The 23,034-nt window shown below is 42.0% G+C and overlaps 1 protein-coding gene across 1 annotated transcript in view; it reads left to right on the top strand.

The window, feature by feature from the left end:
• Positions 1-23,034, top strand: part of RNF165 (ring finger protein 165) — a 297,632-nt gene that overhangs the window by 232,659 nt on the left and 41,939 nt on the right. Inside the window, exon 4 of the mRNA XM_033935022.1 lies at positions 20,839-20,968. Within this exon, the coding sequence (XP_033790913.1) occupies positions 20,839-20,968 (130 nt within the window). The remainder of the gene's footprint in view (positions 1-20,838; positions 20,969-23,034) is intronic.

Raw genomic sequence — 23,034 nt, 5'->3', positions numbered from 1 at the left:
TGTAAGGCTAGTGTTATTTTCCAAGAAGGGATCTGTAGTAGTTGGCTTTGTTGTATTGTCCTTTACTGTATTGGTGCTCTAGGACTTGATGTAGTATTTATAGTGTTGCCTACCCATAGGTGGGTTTGTTCTCATATGGTAAGTTTGCTATATAGGCTCTTGACTGTTTTTTTTTTTTTCAGGGTCTTGTGTTACAAGTGTCTGCAATTCTGATCATTGTATCTCAAAAAAGATATAGTGGAATTAGAAAAGATATAGAGAAGGGTGACGAAAATGAGAAAAGGGATGGGACGACTTCCCTATGAGGAAAGGCTAAAGTGGATAGGGCTCTTCAGCTTGGAGAAGAGATGGCTCAGGGGTGATATGATAGAGCAGTGTTTTTCAACTGCTGTTCCGCGGCACACTAGTGTGCCGCGAGATGTTGCCTGGTGTGCCGCAGGGCCGCCATCAGGGCAGTACTACCAGTCCTGCATTCAGGGGCCCGGAGCTGACAGGGGGCCCGAGGCAGGGGCGCCAGTAGCTCGCCAAGGCAAAGTGAGTCGATCACCCAGGACTCACTTTGTCTTGGCGATCTAATCTATCGAGCCGATAAGTCTTCTTCTCCCCGACGTCAATTCTGCAGTCGGAGAGGAAGTTCGGGCCAGCCAATCGCTGCCTGGCTGGGCGGAACTTCCTCTCCGATTGCAGAATTGACGTCAGGGAGAGCATGCGTCGGCGTCGGCTTTGGGGCCTGTTATCCATTGGTGGGTCCTGTTCCCCGATGGCAGCGGCAGTGGCAGTGGCTTGGGGAACGGCAGGGAGAAAGAAAGAAAGGGGGCAGGCAGGGAAACAGAAGGAAAGAAGAGAAACAGAAAAAAAGAAAGAAATGTCAGGGAGAGAGGAAGAAAAAGTTGGGGGAGGGAATGAGGTGTGGAGGAGAGAAAGCATACAGGCTGATAGAAGGGAAGAAAGATTGGATGCACAGTCAGAAGAAGAAAGTGCAACCAGAAATCACCAGACAAGGTAGGAAAAATTATTTTATTTTAAATTTAGCAAAGTGGAGGCAGTATTACCACAGTTTTCAAAGGAATTTGCCCAAATAACTTAATAGTTAACTGGGTAAATTCCCAGAGATGAAAACTTCCCTTCACTTACTATGCACAGTTCTGAATTTATATCTGCTGTCTATATTTTACAATATGGTCACCTTTTACTAAACCGCAATAGTGGTTTTTAGCGCTGGGAGCCTATGAGCGTCAAGAGCAGCGCTGGGCATTCAGCGCAGCTCCCTGCGCTAAAAACTGCTATTGTGGTTTAATAAAAAGGATGGAGGGTATATTTGTCTATTTTTGTATGCTATAAAAACCAAATACAGAGAGAGACTGAGAGCTGTTGACGATGAGCTACGTGTGTGTCTTTCTTCGATTCCAGCCAGAATATCAGCTTTGTGTTCAGCCAAACAGGCCCAGGTTTCGCACTGAATAAAGTATTTTATAATTTTTCACTATTCTGTTTACTTAATATTTCATAATAAAGTAATTATAAAATACTTTCTGTGTGTTTATTTGATTCCTATTCAAGAGAATTACTTTATATATAGTCAATATAGGCACAGAGTTAAATTTTTTTACATTTTCTAATGGTGGTGTGCCTTGTGATTTTTTTCATGAAACAAGTGTGCCTTTGCCCAAAAAAGGTTGAAAAACACTGTGATAGAGGTCTATAAAATACTGAGTGACTTCAGAACGGTGAGCACTCTACACCTACACAAACCTCAATTGAATTGATTAAACCTGCAGAAGTGACTTTAGACTCTATCTGGGACTTATTGGCTGGTTTTGTTAAAAAAATTACTCCTACACTTCAACAAATTGAAGGGAAAATTAAGGAACATGATAAAGAATTGAAGGATTTAAGAAAAGAAACGAATATTTCTAATTTATCTGTTCAAAAAATGGAAAAAGAAATTGTATCATTGAAACAAGTTCAAGAGGTCTTAGTTAAAGATAATATTAACCTATGGAAGAAGACTGAAATGCTTGAGAACAATTCACACGGTAATAACTTAAGGTTAATTAACTTTCCAAGACTCGAGTTAGTAACACCTAGAGAAATGCTTAAGAGATATCTAGTAGAGAACTTAGAGATACCCGAAGATTCATTACCACCATTTTCACGGGTTTATTATTTGCCTGATAAAAAACAAAATCAACAATTAAAAGAAAAACCTTCAGATCAAGAACTTCCAAATATATCACAGATCTTAGAAACATCTGAGAAGGATCTAGCATCACCAGCCACCATGATTATTACTTTAGCTTTGCCAATTGATAAAACATGGTTGTTAAAACTTTTCTTTAAAAATAGACAAAAAAGCTTTCTTGGTTATAAAATACAAATGTTCCCAGATTTGGCACGGGAGACGCAAAGGCGTCGCCATGAATTTCTTCTTTTGAAACCTGGGGTTTTATCTTTGGGAGCAACTTTTTATTTGAGACATCCATGTAAATGTATTGTATATCACCGTACTCTTAAATATGTGTTTTTTGAACCATCAAAATTGACAAACTTTGTGGCTATGTCTCGCCTGAATGTTAACAATCTTTGAGCCCTATATTTAGGATATTGTGACCTCATCTCAGTGCTATAGTTCTCAGTTTCTTTTACAATTTTCTTTTTAGATAATTTCGCCAATTTTCAATAATTCTTGGATCCTAATTGTGGACTTGAGCATAAATAGTATATTTGTTTAATTTAAGATTTATATTGCTTTGTATTTATTATCTATCCTATTCTTGCTTTCTGTACAAGTGTAATACTTGAAATTTAAGTTGAAAATAATAAATAAATAATAATAAAATACTGAGTGGACTGGAAAGGGTAGATGTGAATCGCTTGTTCACTTTTTCCAAAAATTCTAGGGGGCATGTGATGAAGCTAGTAAGTAGTAGATTTAAAACAAATCGGAGAAAATATATCTTCGCACAATGTGTAATTAAACTCTGAAATTCATTGTCAGAGAATGTGCTGAAATCAGTTAGCTTAGCAGGGTTTAAAAAAAAGGTTTGGATAATTTCCTAAAAGAGAAGTTCATAGGCCAATATTGAGATGGCGTGGGAAATCCACTGCTTATTCTTAAGATAAGCAGCATAAAATCAGTTTTACTACTCGGGATCTAGCTAGGTACTTGGGACCTGGGTTGGCTGCTGTCCTGGGCTTGATGGACCTTTGGTCTGTCCCAGGGTGACAATTCTTATGTTCTTATAAGTGTCTGGAGGATGAAGCAGAAAAAAATGTTGCTGTTCTTGAGATGACACTAAACTGTGGCGTCACCTCAGAAACAGCAACATGTTTCTGCTTCCACCTGCAGACACTTCATAAAGTAACATAAAACCCTAAGCTGGCGTTAGTTCTAGCCGTGTAGCTCCCGCTAAAATGCTGCGTGCGCTAAAGCCGCAAACGCAGCTTAGTAAAAGGAGCCCATAGTGTACATGAGGAGTCTGTCTGCTGGCCTCCGTTTAGTTGAATGAGGGTCTGCCTTCAGTGACTTCTGTGATATCTGTTCAGACAGCTGGTTCCATAGTTGAGGAGCTATAGGAGGGACCTTCCCGGGGGGGGGGGGGGGTGCATAGTTGTTGGTTTGGGGTGTAGTTTGGATTTAATGTAGATACGGGTTATGTTGTGGAAACTTTTGTGAGCTATTACCAGGGCCTTGAATACGCAGCGTTTTTTGACAGGCAGCCAGTGTTCCGCTTGGAGAACCGTGTGGTGGGGGAGGGGGGGTCGCAGTAGTTGAGGCCATATAGGAGGCGGATCACTGAATGTTCCTATCCATTAATTATAATGATATATGATTGAAATAGGCTGAAGCGAAGCCTTAGGACGTCTTATAAGTGAAACTATTAAGGTCATTTTGGTAATTAACCCCTCCTTTAACAAAAGCGCGGAAGAGGTTTTTAGTGCCGTCCGGAACTCTATAACCATCGGAGCAGTGCAGAACATTTAGCGCGCCGGCTGGTGCAAAAATTTTCTTCCATGCTTTTGTAAAGGGGAGGGGGGGGGAGGTAAGTTAGGTGCTAACTGTAGGTGCCTCTTATAGAATCTAGCCCATAGTGTCTTTTTAGAATCATAGAAACATAGAAATATAATGAAAGTTAAAGGCCAAATGGGCCCATCCAGTCTCCCATCTGCAGCATCCACTGTCTCCTTCTCTCCCTATTGGCTAAGGCTCTTAACATTTGCATCTCCTCTTCCTATAGGCTAAGGCTCTTTACACCTGCTTTGTGAGGTCATAGAGCTTTATGGTTATAGAAACAGAGAAACATGATGGCAGATAAAGGCCAAATGGGCCCATCCAGTCTCCCATCTGCAGCATCCACTGTCTCCTTCTCTCCCTATTGGCTAAGGCTCTTAACATTTGCATCTCCTCTTCCTATAGGCTAAGGCTCTTTACACCTGCTTTGTGAGGTCATAGAGCTTTATGGTTATAGAAACAGAGAAACATGATGGCAGATAAAGGCCAAATGGGCCCATCCAGTCTCCCATCTGCAGCATCCACTGTCTCCTTCTCTCCCTATTGGCTAAGGCTCTTAACATTTGCATCTCCTCTTCCTATAGGCTAAGGCTCTGTGCACCTGCATTGTGAGGTCATAGAGCTGCCCATCTGCAGTAACCATTCTCTTCCTCTCTCTAAGAGATCCCATGTGCCTATCCCACACTCTCTTGAATTCAGACACAGTCTCTGTCTCCACCACCTCTTCTGGGAGCCTGTTTCACGCCTCTACCACCCTTTCTGTAAAAAATGTATTTGCTTAGATTACTCCGGTGCCTATCACCTCTTAACTTCATCCAATGCCCTCTCATTCCAGAGTTTCTTTTTAAATTAAAGAGACTCACCTCATGCGTATTTACATTATGTAGGTATTTAAACGTCTCTATCATATCTCCCTTATCCCGCCTTTCCTCCAAAGTATACAGATTGAGATCTTTAAGTCTGTCCCCATACGCCTTATGATGAAGACCACACACCATTTTAGTAGCCTTCCTCTGGACCAACTCCATCCTTTTTTATATCTTTGTGTAGGTGCGGCCTCCAGAATTGTACACAATATTCTAAATGAGGTCTCACCAGAGTCTTATACAGAGGCATCAATACCTCCTTTTTCCTACTGGCCATACCTGTCCCTATGCAACCTAGCATCCTTCTAGCTTTTGCCGTCAACTTTTCAACCTGTTTGGCCACCTTAAGATCGTCACATACAATCACACCCAAGTCCCGCTCTTCTGTCGTGCACATAAGTTTTTAACCCCCTAAACTGTACCATTCCCTTGGGTTTTTGCAGGCCAATGTATGACCTTGCATTTCTTAGCGTTCAGACCATTCTTCAAGCTTCGCTAGATCTTTCTTCATGCTATTCACATCACATGGAGTGTCTACTCTGTTGCAGCTTATAGCCAATTTTCAAAGTCAAAGGGAAGAAGTATTGCATGTTGGAAACAGAAACCCGAGGTACAACTATACGATGGGAGGGATATTATTGAATGAGAGCAACCAAGAAAGGGACTTGGGGGTAATGGTGGACATGACAATGAAGCCGACGGCACAGTGCGCAACAGCCGCTAAGAAAGCAAATAGAATGCTAGGCATAATCAAGAAGGGTATTACAACAAGGACAAAAGAAGTTATCCTGCCATTGTATCGGGCGATGGTGCGCCCGCATCTGGAATACTGCGTCCAATATTGGTCTCCGTACCTTAGGAAGGATATGGCGTTACTCGAGAGGGTTCAGAGGAGAGCGACACGCTTGATAAAAGGGATGGAAAACCTCTCATACGCTGAGAGATTGGAGAAACTGGGTCTCTTTTCCCTGGAGAAGAGGAGACTTAGAGGGGATATGATAGAGACTTATAAGATCATGAAGGGCATAGAGAGAGTAGAGAAGGACAGATTCTTCAAACTTTCGAAAAATAAAAGAACAAGAGGACACTTGGAAAAGTTGAAAGGGGACAGATTTAAAACGAATGCTAGGAAGTTCTTCTTTACCCAACGAGTGGTGGACACCTGGAATGCGCTTCCAGAGGGCGTAATAGGGCAGAGTACAGTACAGGGGTTTAAGAAAGGATTGGACATTTTCCTGCTGGAAAAGGGGATAGAAGGGTATAGATAGAGGATTACTGCACAAGTCCTGGACCTGTTGGGCCACCGCGTGTGCGGACTGCTGGGCACGATGGACCTCTGGTCTGACCCAGCAGAGGCATTGCTTATGTTCTTATGTTCTTATGTTCTTATGTAATGTGGTAGACATGATTTGCAAAATGTCACTTTGCCTTGCTCTCTTCCACTCAAAGCTTGCATCCCCATTGCCTACTCAGACACTTCTGACTAGAGATACCATTGAAGAGTATGCAAGACAAAGACTAAAGGAATGCCTCAGCTGGTATCAGCCTTTATAATTGATAGCGTTTATTCAATATTTTTCTCTCTCCATTACTCTGCCTATGTCAATCAATAGACTTCACTACTTTCACTTATGCCGACGATGTTCAACTGCTTCATCCACTGAATCCAGACAATAAAAATGAAATAACTGAAATAAATAGAAAACTAGGAGACATTAAACAATGGCTTAGCTCAAACATGTTAGCCCTAAACATACAAAAATCCAAAACACTATTTTTCCCTTGGAAAAAAAGATATAAACTTAAATGCTCCGTTTACTTTAGACAACGTTCAACTAAATTCAGTAAGATCCCTAAAAATATTAGGTGTTACAATAGATCACAGGTGTCGAAGTCGGTCCTCGAGGGCCGCAATCCAGTCGGGTTTTCAGAATTTCCCCAATGAATATGCATTGAAAGCAGTGCATGCACATAAATCTCATGCATATTCATTGGGGAAATCTTGAAAACCCGACTGGATTGCGGCCCTCGAGGATCGACTTTGACACCCCTGCAATAGATGATAGTTTATCTTTCCATGAACACATTACTAACACTGTCAGAACATGTTTTTTCAAATTGCGTATGATCCGCTCAATTGCCAAATTTCTAGAGCCAAAATCACTAAACATATTAATTAATTCATTAGTTATTTCAAAGCTTGATTACTGTAACTCTTTATTAATAAATGTCACCCAAAAAGAGAAAAAACGTCTTTAAATAGTTCAAAATACTGCTATCAAATTAATACACAACCGCAAAAAAATTTGACCATGTTACACCGCTCTTGATTGAGTCACATTGGCTTCCTATTGCCCATCGTATTACTTTTAAAATCTTACTTTTAGTTTTTAAAACATTGACTACAAATGAACCCCAATTTATTAACAGATTACTTATTCCACATAGTACGTCACGCTCTTTAAGATCCACCAATCAAAAACTCCTAACAGTTCCATCACTAAAAGTCATTGGAACTTGTCACCCTGACATTTTTTCTGTAATAGGCCCACAATTATGGAACAGCTTGCCCCAGTATCTTAGAGATGAAAATGATCTGAAACAGTTTAAAAGCAGTTTAAAGAGTTTCCTTTTTAAAGATGCGTTTAATTTATAAGCTTAATTAAGGATTATTATCAAACTTTTGCATTTTTATCTTTTTATTTCCCCGTTATTTCCCCTACCAGTTGTTTTTACCATTTATGTTTTCTTTTATATATATGATTGTAGTTCTACCCTTTCTTTCCCCGTGTATCTGTTAGTTTGTATGTTTTTATTTATGATTCTGAATGATAATGTGTCAAACTTATGTATCCTTTTATAATTAATCTGATGTATCTATTTTTTGTTTTTAATCTGTAAATCGCTTAGCAAATTAAATTAAGCGATTCAATAAGTCAAATAAAATAAATAGCGTTGCTCAGTAAATTCTTAGGAGTGAAATTTGGATGCCATAGAGGACAGGAGAGAATGTCAGTTTAAAACCTGTGTCTCCAGTTCCGTAACATAAATTCCACATTCCTCAATAATGAATCTAAGCCCTTACATCTCACCATCTAAAATAAATATATTCAGATTGTGTTGTCACATTCTGTTTCCACTATTAGACATATTGCAAAATAAAACCCTGCAAAAAGAAACTCAAAAATCTGTGCTGCAAATGTACCATAACAGTTCCCAGGACTCCAATTGCAGCAGCTAAATATGGGGAGAGTATGGCACAGTGGTTAAAGCTACAGCCTCAGTACCCATGCTGCTCCTTATAATCCTGGGCAAGTCGCTTAATCCCCTCCCCCCCCATTCCCCAGGTATATAAGACAGATTGGGAAAAATGCTTGAATACCTGAATTAATTCATGTAAACCGTTTTGAGCTCCCCTGGGAGAACAGTATAGAAAATTGAATAAGTGGTGTGAAAAGTTTCAGCCTCTGAACCAGAGCTGGTATTGTGACATCACAATGCCTCATTCCACCAATGCCTAAGAGCCAACCTCATCAGTGATGTCACAGTGGCTTGATTGTCCTTTACTTGGGTCACTTCTCCTACACTTCGATTTCTAGAGTGGCGCAGTGGTTAAAGCTACAGCCTCAGCACCCTGAGGTTGTGGGTTCAAACCCATGCTGCTCCTTGTGACCCTGGGCAAGTCACATAATCCCCCCGTTGCTCCATGTACATTAGATAGATTGTGAGCCTGCCAGGACAGACAGGGAAAAATGCTTGAATACCTGAATAATTTCATGTAAACTGTTCTGAGTTCCCCTGGGAGATCAGTATAGAAACTTGAATAAATAAGTAAATATTACACTGGCCCCTATAGCAGTGTTTCCCAAACTGATCCTGAACTACTTCATTAGTCAGGTTTTTCAGGATATCCACAATGAATATGCATACATTCCCCTACAGCATCGATGTGCCTACTACTGGGAAAACAGAATAAATAGGACTGCAACAGAAACTATATACATAAAACCTTGGATTGCAAGTAACTTGGTTTGCAAGTGTTTTGCAAGACAAGCAAAACATTTGATTACATTTTAACTTGATATACAAGTAATGTCTTGCAATACAAGTACATACAGTATACACACATCACAACTGAGCCGATGGTTCTTCTCTCTCTGACACTGCAAGAGTGTAGTGACTATTCTAAACGAGCAAGGTCTTGCAATACAAGTACGTATAGTATTTTGTATTAAAGTTTTTGGGATATGGAACGAATCGACTGAGTTTCCATTATTTCTTATGGGGAAATTCGCTTTGATATATGAGTGTTTTGGATTACAAACATGTTTTCGGTGTATTTTGTATTAAAGATTTTAGGTTGTGGAACGAATCGTCCGAGTTTCCATTATTTCTTATGGGGAAATTCGCTTTGATATATCAGTGCTTTGGATTACAACCTAAATTAACTAACCCGAGTGGTAAGAACAATCAAAATACCAAAATGTGCTTAACTCCACTCATTCAGAGAAATGCATCTAGCATCTTTCAACCAATTATTACTCTCTTTAGTATTCAGGAAGGGCCTCAGAATTGGAGCCTATATTTTTTTCAAAAAAAAATTTTTTTTTTTTTAAACTACTAAATCCCTTCTCCAGTATTCACCATTTTCACCATTTTGTTAGCATGCATTTATCCACCATATTGAAAAAGATGGACATTGAAACTATTTATCTGAAGCAATGTTTGTTCTTAAAAATGCCGACGCGGCCAGCGTTTCGCAGAGTTTATTCTTATCCGCTGCTTCAGGGCCAGTGTTAAGGCATCAAAAATATTGTTATGCTATTCTGTCAATATTCTAGCAATATTCTAGCCTTAACACTGGCCCTGAAGCAGCGGATAAGAATAAACTCCGCGAAACGCTGGTCGCATCGGCATTTTTAAGAACAAACATTGCTTCAGATAAGTAGTTTCAATGTCAATCTTTTTCAATATGGTGGATAAGTGCATGCTAACAAAATGGTGAAAATGGTGAATACTGGAGAAGGGATTTAGTAGTTAAAAAAAGAAAAAAAATATATTAAATCTAACATAAGATTAAATTAGAACAATCTAAAAAGAACTGATAAAAAAAGTAAAAATATCAGGTCCCTTGGCCGATGACTAGAGCAAGGTGCAATAATACTACGCTGATCACCTCAGTCTATGACAGCGGTCTCAAACATGCGACCCACGGGCTGCATATGGCTCTCCAGGTTTTATTTGCGGCCCGCGCTCTAGACGCGATCAACAGCATTTCTCTTCCCCTTTCCCTTCCTTTTGGAGCAGCAGCGTGTCTGGCAGGCTCGTTCCGTTCAAAGCCGCTGGTTGGCGGCTCCTCGCGCTATCCACTCCTGCATCGGAAGCCTCTCTGATGTCACAACATCAGAGAGGCTTCAGACGCAGGCGCGAATCTCGCAAGGAGTGCCACCCGCGGATTTGAACGGAACGAGATGGTCAGACACGCTGTTGCTCCACAAGGAAGAGAACGGAAGGGGACGGGAAAGAGAAATGCTTCTGCTACATAGGAAAGGGGGACCCTAGGGAAATGCTGTTGCTGCTGCTGTAAAGGGAAAGGGAGAGGGAGGGAAAGGGGAAGAGAAATGCCTCTCCTGCACAGGAAAAGGGGAAGGGAAATTCTGCTTCTGTTGCTGCTGCACCCAATTGGGAAAAGAGAGGGAAGGAAGGAGAAGGGAGAGGAGAGGAACAAGAGAAGAAGCCAAGTTCATGGGAGGGAGGGAAGGAAAGGAGATATCAGACCATGGAGGGGGAGGGAGAGATGCCAGGGCATGGAGGAAGTGAAGGAGACAGATGCCAGACCAGGGGAAAGGAAGGAAGGAGGGAAGGAGAGAAAAGAAGAAAAGAGATGCCAGACCATGGAAATAGGACAGAAGAAGAGAGAGATAGGAAGGGAAGGTAAGACATGGAAACGTTAATTTTGAAAAGAAAGCAGAAAAATTGAACATTAAGTTAATGCCAAAGATGGATGCAAGACAGAAAGTGAAGACAGAGAGAAAAACAGTCAAAGGACAAGAAGGCCCTGGAAACATAGTTGGAAGCACAGAAAAATAAAGTCACCAGACAACAAAGGTAGGGAAAATGATTTTATTTTCAATATAGTGATTGAAATGTGCCATTTTTGAGAAAGAAAAGATATTAAACTTTAAATGTGAGGGCTGCAGAAAAAATAGAGTACTTGGAGGGCCGTAGAAAAAAATAGTTAATGTCTTATTAAAGAAATGACAATTTTGCATGAGGTAAAACTCTTTATCTATCTATATATATAAAATCGGAGGTATGTATGTGTGTATGTGTGTGTGTATGTGTATATGTGCCGCGATCACGCAAAAACGGCTTGACCGATTTGAACGAAACTTGGTATGCAGCTCCCTCACTACCTGGGGTGATATGTTCTGGGGGTCTCGCGGCCCACCTGCACAGGTGTGCGGAGCTACAAACAGAAAATCAGATTTCACCCATTCATGTCAATGGAAAAAATGTAAAAAGCTGCCATTCTCACAGTAATTCAAAAACGGCTTGACCGATTTGAACTAAACTTGGTATGCAGATCCCTCACTACTTGGGGTGATATGTTCTGGGGGTCTCGCGGCCCACCTGCACACATGGGCGGAGCTACAAACATAAAATCAGATTTCACCCATTCATGTCAATGAAAAAATTGTATAAAGCTGCCATTCTCACAGTAATTCCAACTACCTGGGGTGATATGTTCTGGGGGTCTCGCGGCCCACCTGCACATGTGGGCGGCGCTACAAACAGAACATCAGATTTCACCCATTCATGTCAATGGAATAAAAGTAAAATGCTGCCATTCTCACAGTAATTCAAAAACGGCTTGACCGATTTAAACGAAACTTGGTATGCAGATCACTCACTACCTGGGGTGATATGTTCTGGGGGTCTCGCGGCCCACCTGCACACGTGGGCGGAGCTACTAACAGAACATCAGATTTCACCCATTCATGTCAATAGAAAAAAATGTAAAAAGCTGCCATTCTCACAGTAATTCAAAAACGGCTTGACCGATTTGAACGAACCTTGGTATGCAGATCCCTCACTACCTGGGGTGATATGTTCTGGGGGTCTCGCGGCCCACCTGCACACGTGGACGGAGCTACAAACCTAAAATCAGATTTCACCCATTCATGTCAATGGAAAAAATGTAAAAAGCTGCCATTCTCACTGTAATTCCAACTACCTGGGGTGATATGTTCTGGAGGTTTCCCGGCCCACCTGCACACGTGGGCGGAGCTACAAACAGAAAATCAGATTTCACCCATTCATGTCAATGGAAAAAATGTAAAAAGCTGCCATTCCCACAGTAATTCAAAAACGGCTTGACCGATTTGAATGAAACTTGGTATGCAGATCACTCACTACCTGGGCTGATATGTTCTGGGGGTCTCGCGGCCCACCTGCACACGTGGGCGGAGCTACAAACAGAAAATCAGATTTAACCCATTCATGTCAATGGAAAAAATGTAAAAAGCTGCCATTCTCACTGTGACCAATTTGGACGAAACTTGGTATGCAGATCCCTCACTACCTGGGGTGATATGTTCTGGGGGTCTCGCGGCCCACCTGCACATGTGGGCGGAGCTACAAACAGAAAATCAGATTTCACCCATTCATGTCAATGGAAAAAATGTAAAAAACTGCCATTCTCACAGTAATTCAAAAACGGCTTGACCGATTTGAACGAAACTTGGTATGCAGATCCCTCACTACCTGGGGTGATATGTTCTGGGGGTCTCGCGGCCCACAACTCTATGTTGCTTGCTCAAGGGTGGGTTCACCCAATAATTTATATGTTCTTGCTCCGGAGGTGAAACTAAAAATGTTGTTTATAATCACGTTTTGCGTTAGTTGTATTGTATTCATTTTGTCAAATATTTCACATTATAATTTGAATATTGTACTTTTTATTAAGCTGTAAAAAATAATTTCATTCACCACTATAAAGTATCTTTATTTGAATCCATTTACAGTGTTATTGCTATAATTAAATACCAGTGCAACGCCAGGGCATCAGCTAGTTGCATATATAACAAAGGATTAGAATGGATTACTGCTTGAATTTAAGAAACTGTTGAAGCAACATCTCTTTTGTCAGATGAACTATGCCTCTTAATGAAGCGGAGTTTGGTTGTTGAACTGATTGCTAATCAGCTCATCTTCCCTTTTGAAAGCCTAATAGGATGAAGTAATCATTGATGTATTTTACACTGACAGTTTTTCAGTATGTATGTACGAGTTTTTTCGATTTGTATTGTTTTCAATTATGTATATGATGTTGTGATGTTAAAATTAGTTTGTGCGTCATAATTCCTCCTCCTCCTCCTTCATCCAAACCACACTCCTAGGTGCAGTTTGTATATACATAGGAGCTATCAAGTAGTATGCCTACTTTTTAAAGCATATATACTCATGAAGAAATTTATAAGCTTGTTTCCACGTGAAAACCATGCTTTACGCGAAGAAAAACCATGATAAAATTACCCCCAATAAGTGCAAAATCTTACACCCGATATAAGGTGGGATTTCTGCTCTGTGAAATTCATTGCTCTTGAGCATTTTCACCAAGTCTGATGTAATTACGTTTTGAAAGCATTTGAAAGTGGTGTTCCGCAGGGGTTGGTACTCGGGCCGCCGCCGTTTAATGTATTTATAAAAACAGGGACGTAGTGTGAAGTAATAAAATTTGTAGACGACACCAAACTATTTAGTGGAGTTGGGACTAAAGAGGACTGTGAGGATTTACAAAGGGACCTGAACAAACTAGAAGAGTGGGCGACGAGATGGCAGATGAAGTTTAATGTAGAGAAATGTAAAGTCTTGCATGTGGGAAACAGAAACCCGAAGTACAGCTATACGATGGGAGGGCTGGTAATGGATGAAAGTACCCTAGAAAAGGACTTGGGGGGTAATAGTGGACAAGACAATGAAGCCGTCGGCACAGTGCGCAGCGGCCTCTAAGAAGGCGATTAGAATGCTAGGTATTATCAGGAAAGGTATTACAACCAGATCGAAAGAAGTAATCCTGGCGTTGTATCGGGCGAAGGTGCGCCCGCATCTGGAGTACTGTGCCCAATATTGGTCACTGTACCTTAAGAAGAATATGGCGATACTCAAGAGCAGGGGTGCCCACACTTTTTGGGCTTGCGAGCTACTTTTTAAATGACCAAGTCAAAATGATCTACCAATAATAAAATTTTTAAAAAAAACACAAAGCACACTGTATGCATAAAAAATGTTAATCATCATTCCTATTCCAGGGTTTTTCAAAGAGGTCAAAGCAGATGACTCTAAGCACTATCACCTCAGTAACAACCATACAAAAATAGACAAATATACCCCCTCCCAGCGCTGCTCTCGACACTCATAGGCTCCCTGCGCTAAAAACCTCTATTGCGGTTTAGTAAAAGGGGACCTTAGTGTAAAATATAGACAGCAGATATAAATTCAGACACATTTTGATCACTAAATTTAAAATAAAATCATTTTCCCTACCTTGTCTGGTGTCATGAGTCTCTGGTTGCACTTTCTTCTTCTGACTGTGCATACAATCTTTCTTTCCTTCTTTTAGCCTGTATGCTTCTTCTCCTCCAGACCTCATTCCTTCCCCCCAACTTTTCCTTCCTCTTCCCTGCCCTTTCTTTCTCTCTGCCTCCCTTTCATTTTTTTCTGTTTCTCTTCTTTCCTTCTGTATCCCTGCCTGCCCTTTTTCTTTCTTTCTCCCTGCCCTCCCCCAAGCCACTGCCACTGCCATTACTATTGGGGACCAGGACCCAAACGCCACCAATAACAGGCCCCAAGCTCTCCCTGCTTCGGCCAACCAGCATTCCTCTCCCCGACGTCAATTCTGCCGTCGGGAAGAGGAAGGCTGATCAGCCCAAGATCGTGATCAACCTATTGGGGGAAATGCTGCCGGGTCCTGCCTTCGCGGAAACAGAAAGTAGGTAGGACCCGGCAGGAACAAGAACAAATGCTTCACTAACCTGTCTCCCGTATTAGCCCGTAGCAAACGCTTGCTTCAGGGCTCTCAACATGTGCGTGCAGGCTTTCCTTCTCCCCCCCCCCCCCCTCCCCGGACATAACTTCCGGTTTCGGAGGGAAGAGAAGAGAAGCCTGTACACACACGTTAGAGCCCGGAGCATAAGTTCGCTAGGGGCTGAAATCTCCAAGCCGTTTTTTTTTTGGGGGGGGAGGGGGGTTAATGTTCAGCAGCGGCAGATGACAGCTGGGCGGACCGCCCAGCTAAAAGGCCCTAGGGAGAACACTGGAGAGGAAGGCTGATCGGCCCGTAGATCAGGACGGCAACACGAGTGCGATCGACTCGAGTTGCCTTCCTGAGCTACTGGTCGATCGCGATCGACGCGTTGGGCACCCCTGCTCAAGAGGGTACAGAGAAGAGCGACGTGATTGATAAAAGGGATGGAAAACCTTTCATATGCTGAAAGATTAGAGAAACTGGGGCTCTTTTCCCTGGAAAAGCGGAGGCTTAGAGGGGACATGATAGAGACTTACAAGATCATGAAGGGCATAGAGAAAGTGGAGAGGGACAGATTCTTCAAACTTTCAAAAACTACAAGAACGAGAGGGCATTCGGAAAAATTGAGAGGGGAAAGATTCAGAACCAATGCTAGGAAGTTCTTCTTTACCCAAAGGGTGGTGGACACCTGGAATGTGCTTCTAGAGGGCGTGGTAGGACAGAGAACGGTATCGGGGTTCAAGAAGGGATTAGATGATTTCCTGAAGGAAAAAGGGATAGAAGGATATAGGTAGAGGATTACTATACAGGTCCTGGACCTGATGGGCCACCGTGTGAGCGGACTGCTGGACCTCTGGTCTGATCCAGCAGGGGCACTGCTTATGTTCTTATGAATGCCTGATTTCTTTCATAACATAACATAACATAATATAAGATAGTAGGTGACAGCAGATATAGGCCTGTACGGTCCATCCAGTCTGCCCAACAAGATAAACTCATAGCATAAGGTATGGTGTGATACTACATATGCGTATTTGACCTTGATTTGTTCTTGCCATTTTTAGGGCACAGACCATAGAGGCTCTGGCCTTGTTCTCTAGCGACCGAAGCTGTCATTGAAGCCCCACTTCAGCCTATCCAAATCTGTCCAGCCATAATCAGGGCACAGCCCATAGAAATCTGCCAGGCACTGGTTTTGCTTCCCAATTACTGGAGTTGCCTCTAAGTTTGGGTGGTTCCATTCTTTCCATACAGGATTCCTTTGTGTTTATCCCATGCATTTTTGAATTATGCGATCATTTTCATCTCTAACACTTCCTGTGAGAGGGCATTCCAGATATCTACCATTCTCTCTGTGAAAATTTTCTTCCCGATATTATTCCTGAACCAGCCTCCCGGCAACCTAAATTCATGTCCTCTAGTTCTACTATTTCTGCTTCTCTGGAAAAGGTTTCTTCTTTCTGGCTTTCTTATGATCTTAGAGAAGGCTAATTAGAAACACATTGCATTTTTAGTTGACATTGAGTTCGGATACCTGGAACTTGACTAGGTTGAGGTTTGGTACGGTGACAGAATAGCCAAATATACTGTCAACTCACATTATTATGACCACCTATTAATATCCAGAATAACCACCTCTAGTAGTACTGATGGCAGCCAGATGCCATGGGAGTGACTCAGTAAGATGCTGAATGGCTGCCAGAGGTAGCTAGAGTCATGCAGACTGCAGTGTGTCTGGCAGTTGCTGATGGGTGCATGTTGGATCCAGTAGTCCCTAATGTGCTCATTTGGGTTAAGGTCTGAAGAACACAGAAGCCAGGGAAATAGTTGGAAGTCTTGGTCATGCTCTGTGAACCACTCGCAAACAATTCTGGTGGTATGACATGTTGCATTGTCCTGTTGAAAGATCCCATAGGCCAAAGGGAAGACCATCAACATTAGGTGTACTTGATCGGTTGAGAGTGCCTTCCAGAGGTATCAAAGGACCTAGACCATACCAAGAAAACATTCCCCAGACTATAATGCTGTTGCCACCAGCTTGTGTACGTCCAACAATGGTTGCTGGGTGTTTGTTCTTGATTGTTTCACTCCTGACACACAAAAGTACATCAGTTAAATGGAGCTCAAAATGTGACTCATCAGAGAAGGCAACCCCTATGCCAGTCGGTGCAAGTCCAACGTCGGTACTCCTGTGCAAATTGCATCTGTTTTTTGTGATGAACCTTCGTGAGCATGGGTGCAGTCACCAGCCATCTGCTCCGGAACACCATTCACAACAGGGTTCGCTGCACAGTCATTTTGGACACACATCTGGACACCCCCTGGTTCATTTGGATGCTGAGTTGCTCCACAGTAGCATGCCAATTGGCCTGTACCAACCTGCGCTGCCAACATTCACCGCTCACATCGATGGCTCGTGCTGCCCCACAGTTACCATGTCGGATCATCAAAAAGGTTCCATTTATCTACTCACGGTACACTTTAAACACAGCAGTCCATGAGCAGTTCACAAACTCCGCTGTTCCCAAAATGCCGCTGCCCTTGGCCCGGTAGCCGATGATCATGCCTTTTTCAATGTCTGATAAATCACGTTTCCCCCCACGACATCCATAGTTGCTATATTGACAACTTGCTGACATCCTACCTTACATACCCACGAAGTCTCCATGCAACACTTGCATTGGTTCAATGGCTGTGCATCTCTGACATCAGAGGTAGGCGGTGGTCTTAATAATGTGACTCAACCGTGTAATTTGCATGTAACATAGTAACATATAACATAGTAACATAGTAGATGACGGCAGATAAAGACCCTAATGGTCCATCCAGTCTGCCAAACCTGATTCAATTTAAATTTTTTTTAAATTTAATTTAATTTTTTTTTATTTTTCTTCTTAGCTATTTCTGGGCAAGAATCCAAAGCTTTACCCGGTACTGTGCTTGGGTTCCAACTGCCGAAATCTCTGTTAAGACTTACTCCAGCCCATCTACACCCTCCCAGCCATTGAAGCCCTCCCCTGCCCATCCTCCACCAAACGGCCATACACAGACACAGACCGTGCAAGTCTGCCCAGTAACTGGCCTAGTTCAATATTTAATATTATTTTCTGATTCTAAATCTTCTGTGTTCATCCCACGCTTCTTTGAACTCAGTCACAGTTTTACTCTCCACCACCTCTCCGGGAGCGCATTCCAGGCATCCACTACCCTCTCCGTAAAGTAGAATTTCCTAACATTGCCCCTGAATCTACCACCCCTCAACCTCCAATTATGTCCTCTGGTTTTACCATTTTCCTTTCTCTGGAAAATATTTTGTTCTACCTTAATACCCTTCAAGTATTTGAACGTCTGAATCATATCTCCCCTGTCTCTCCTTTACTCTAGGGTATACATATTCAGGGCTTCCAGTCTCTCCTCAATGTAGTCTATTTATCTTGGTGCTTTGTCGAGATTATGAACTCTAAAGAGGGTCAGAGCGTATTTGCTTCCCTTTATATTAAGAGGTGATAGGGAGTGGTTATATGGGTTGTGATAATGAGAGGAATAAATGGGGGGGAGGGGTAGGTTATGTGCAAATGTAATTCTTTTCCCTTTTGCTTGTCTATATGCTACCATTTTATCGTAATCTGTAATCTGATATGGCAGAAAATGAAACAAAATCAACAAATAACTCATTCTGTCAATAACATCTTAACCACATTCAAAGTGACAGTTTGGTCAAGGGTTTCTTCAGCATTAAGGGTCCTGGTTCAGCTGAGCAGATGGGATTGGGGCTTTTATGTAATCTCATTTTCAGTAAGTGTGTGATTCTGGGTTCAGTAATAGCTTGGGGGGAACAGATTGGGGAAGTGAACCAGCCTGAAGTGAATCACTGACCGTCAGTGGACTGGCAAGGCTCCAACATAAAGCATAGACACAGAGATCACCATCAGGGTGCCTACCAGTCCTTCCTCTCTTTGGTAGAATTACCTCCTTACCAAAAAGGTCTAATGGCAACTTCAGCGATGGTTTCACAGGTTCTGTCTCTTTACAGGAGCACAAATATTGACACTGTCCAATGCAATGTCCAATGGTGAATGAATACATCTTTCATGAGAGATGATACCAACAAAAAATATTATGAAGATAAGTAAAGGAAATGAATAGAAAATAATGTTGCACCTTGAATACTGTGCCCAATTCTGGTTGCCACATCTCAAAAAAGAATATAGCGGAATTAGAAAAGGTACAGAGAAGAGTGAAAAATTATAAATGGGATGTAAAGAAAGGCTAAAGAGGTTAGGGCTCTTCAACCCAAAGAAGAGATGGCTCAGGGGAAATATGATATAGATCTATAAAATACTGAGTGGAGCAGAGCAGGTACTGTACGATGTGATGTGAGTTGCTTGTACTGTTTACTCTTTCCAAAACTACTAGGAGTAGGAGGCATGTAATGAAACTAATAAGTAGTAGATTTAAAACAAACAGGAGAGAATATTTCTTCACTCAATGTGTAATTAAACGCTGGAATTTGTTGCCAGAGAATGTGGTGAAAGCAGTTAGCTTAGCAGGGTTTAAAAAAAGGTTTGGATAATTTCCTGAAAGAGAAGTCCATAGGCCATTATTAAGACGGATGGGGGGAAATCCACTGTTTATTTCTAGGATAAGCAGCACAAAATCTGTTTTACTCTTTGGGATCTTGCCAGATACTTGTGACTTGAGTTGGCCACTGTCGAAAATAGGATACTGGGCTTGATGGACCTTTGGACTGTCCCAGTATGGCAGCTCTTACGCATGCAAAACATAATTGATATTTTTATGTTGCAATACTTTATTTGAATATATATATATATATACCCTGTTTCCCCGATGATAAGGCAGGGCCATCAAATAAGACAGCCCCCCCTTTTTAGAAAAAAATGTAAAATAAGGCACCCCCCCCGCAAATAAGCCACCCACCGATACCTGCGCTTACCCGAATCGGGTGGTACGGTGGGTGACTCCGTGTGGTCCCTCCGTCTACCGTATTTGCCTCCATGGCTGCGTGCCGCGCCTCGTCATGAAGTGAAGAGGAGGAAGTGACAGGACTGCAGCGCGCGCACGTGACTCCGCGCAAGGAAACACAGGCAGCTTCCCTCGTCCCTCCCTAACGGAGACTGCAGGAGTTTGTTCACGGCCAGAACATCCAAAAGTGAGACACGCAAACAGGTTTCTTTTGCTGTGAGCAATACCACTTACTGTTTAAAATGCATACGGTATATAAACAATGGTTTCACATTGTCAAGTCCCCTCTGATGCTGCACTACAGAATAATCTCTTTACTGTGTTTCCCTGATGGAGAACATTGGGGACATTAAATGGTACAATATATGGTATGATGGATAAAGCTGGCCATGCACGGTACGATTTTTCGGCCGACCGATTCTTCAGCCGACCGTTTTCTTCCTCCAACGAACGCATTGCGAACGTACCTCTCGCGAACGTAATAAAATTCTGTTTTTTTTCAACAATAACTGTGTACTGTAGTCTTCTTCATGGGTAAATAAGGCATCCCCCCGAAAATAAGCCCTAGAGCATATTTTGGCCTTCCAAAAATAATAAGACAGTGTCTTACCATCGGGGAAACAGGGTATATAACTGATGAAGAAGTGAGGTACATAGATAAGTACTTTTGTGTCACATTACTCACCATCTGATGGTCCACAAAAAAGCTGTCCTCATTTGATAAATGCGTTTAAGTGGAAAAATATATACCAGCATTAAGGCAGGTGTTAAGTGCTCATGTCTAACCTCTAAGCATGTATCTATCTGTTAGGCTAGCATTCTAGAGAAAAGTAGGTGCCTCATTTTAGGTCTCCTACTTTAGAACTGTCTTTCGTACGTGCAGAAGCACTTCAGTGCGTCATTAGGGCTACATTTACCTGCTTTCCTGTTTTGTCTTGCCGTTGCAGGGATCTCAGCGTCGACGCTGGGCTGACACACGCCCAGTTCCAGGTCAGGCCCATGCCTCCTCACTATCAGCATTACCTAGCGCCTCCTCGAATGCATCACTTTGCCAGAAACACCTCCTCAGCACAGATGGTAAGGAAGGCTCCGTCAGGGTTTGTTTTACGATCTGCTGCTGCAGAATTAGGATCAATACCAGTAGCACGGATGCCCCTGTTGATTTTATGACAACTCCACAATCTTATTGCTTAGATATTGTCAGTAAAAATCAGATACCAAAATCCACAGAGAAAACTAGACAGAAAATAAAAAAAGAAAAAACAACAAGTGATCAAGAGGACCGGAAGGGGTATCAGACAACCCGGCACACAAAGAATGAGTGCTGGGGGCAATTCCTCATTTAACCCCACGGAACCTCCACCACCTAATATTATTTTTTTATATAAAGTGTTACTTGACTGTGTTGCTCATTTCTTGATACTTATTATAACTGTTGCGTTGCTACATTGCATAACTAGTAACCATTACTTAGCTTTCGCTTGCTGACAAAAAATCTTTCCCCTGAACGCCAACGCGTTTCGATGTCCTTTATCAAGGCGACATGGGGAGCTGAAAATACACACAAAAAGAAAAAAGAAAAACAAAACAGCCCATAGCCTCCAGACTAAGGGCCTGATTTTGGTACCTGTTGATTTTATGTCATAGGTTTAGGGTGGTTGTTCTTGATGCATGGGGTGTTTTACTTGTACAGGAAGCATTACAGCTGGGAATTTTCACTGTGTTCGTCCTGGAGTAGCAGAAATGACAGACAGGTGACTCCTTACAGACTAATTTAGGGGCTTTTTTTTTTTACTAAGAAGCGCTTACTCCTAATATGGGTTAAGCGTGCCAAAAGATTCTTACTGCTAGACACACTAAAGTATCTAGCAGCAGTTTTCCTGTTTGCACATGGTAATTGCATGTAAACAATTAAGATATCATTTTTAAGGGGCACGTCATGGGAAAAGAGTGGGCATGGAAGCATTAACCAGTTAGTGTGTTCATATTTCCGTGCACTAAGGGCCTGATTCTGTAAACAGTGTCTACATTAGGCTTCACTAACTACCCTTATTGACCTAGTGACTCCTAGCCAAAATTCTACTCTAATTGTTGTGGTCATTGACCACCTATTATTTATATACCACCTATTATTTATATACCACCTATTTATTATACCACCTATTATTTATATACCACCTATCAATGGAGGTTGTCTAAGCAGTTTTAAATTCAGGTAAACATAGAAACATAGAAGATGTTGGCAGATAAGAGCCATAGCCCATCAGGTCTGCCCACTCTACTGACCCACCCTAACTGTCCTGGTGAGTTCACATAGAGAATGACATGGGGACAGAATTTGTCCCCATCCCCACAGATAACCACAGGAAACCACCCCATGTCATTCTTTAGTGTCAATGCAAGGCTTGAGGATCAGTGGCTGAGCCCATTCATACTCTGATTCTTATGTGAGCCAAGTATAAGATAATGAAGCCATTGTGACATCACTGATAAGCTTGGCTCTCATTGGTAGAATGAGACATTATGACATTACAATATCTGCTCTGGATACCAGAGACTGTCATTCTTTAGTGTCTCTCTCAACCTCAGTCCTTCTACACCAGCATTCTTCAATGCAAGGCTTGAGGGTCAGTGGCTGGGCCCATTCATACTCTGATTCTTCCTTCTCTCCTTAAAGAATGACATGGAGATGGTTTCCAGCAGTTAACCACGGGGACGGGGACAACTGTCTCCTTGTCATTCTCTAAATTATGTTCTTATGTAAGCCAAGTATAAGACAATCAAGCCAATGTGTTGCTAGATATGATTCTGTAAATGGCGCCTAGTGGTTGATTGACAACTGAACCAAAGTCGCACCAAGGAGTTAGGCACTGTTCATAGAATCAGGCCCTAACTGGTTAAATAGAAGGTGGCAAGTGTTCCCACATTAATTATTTGCAATTGCCTTGTGCTAATGCCAACATTAGCACACTACCTGGCAATAAAAAAAAAATGGAAAAATTCTTATTTTACCACTGTGGCAAAAATGGGCTTGGTGCGCAGGAAAGTCCAGCATTAGGACGTACTAAGCCTTAGGGCTCCTTTTACTAAGCTGCGATAGCGGTTTTAGGGCACGCTAGACCTTAATGCCAGCATTGAGCTGG

The sequence above is a fragment of the Geotrypetes seraphini genome, chromosome 1 (assembly GCF_902459505.1).
Source record: "Geotrypetes seraphini chromosome 1, aGeoSer1.1, whole genome shotgun sequence".
NCBI classification, from domain to species: Eukaryota; Metazoa; Chordata; class Amphibia; order Gymnophiona; family Dermophiidae; genus Geotrypetes; species Geotrypetes seraphini.
This window is presented reverse-complemented; position numbering and strand designations above follow the sequence as displayed.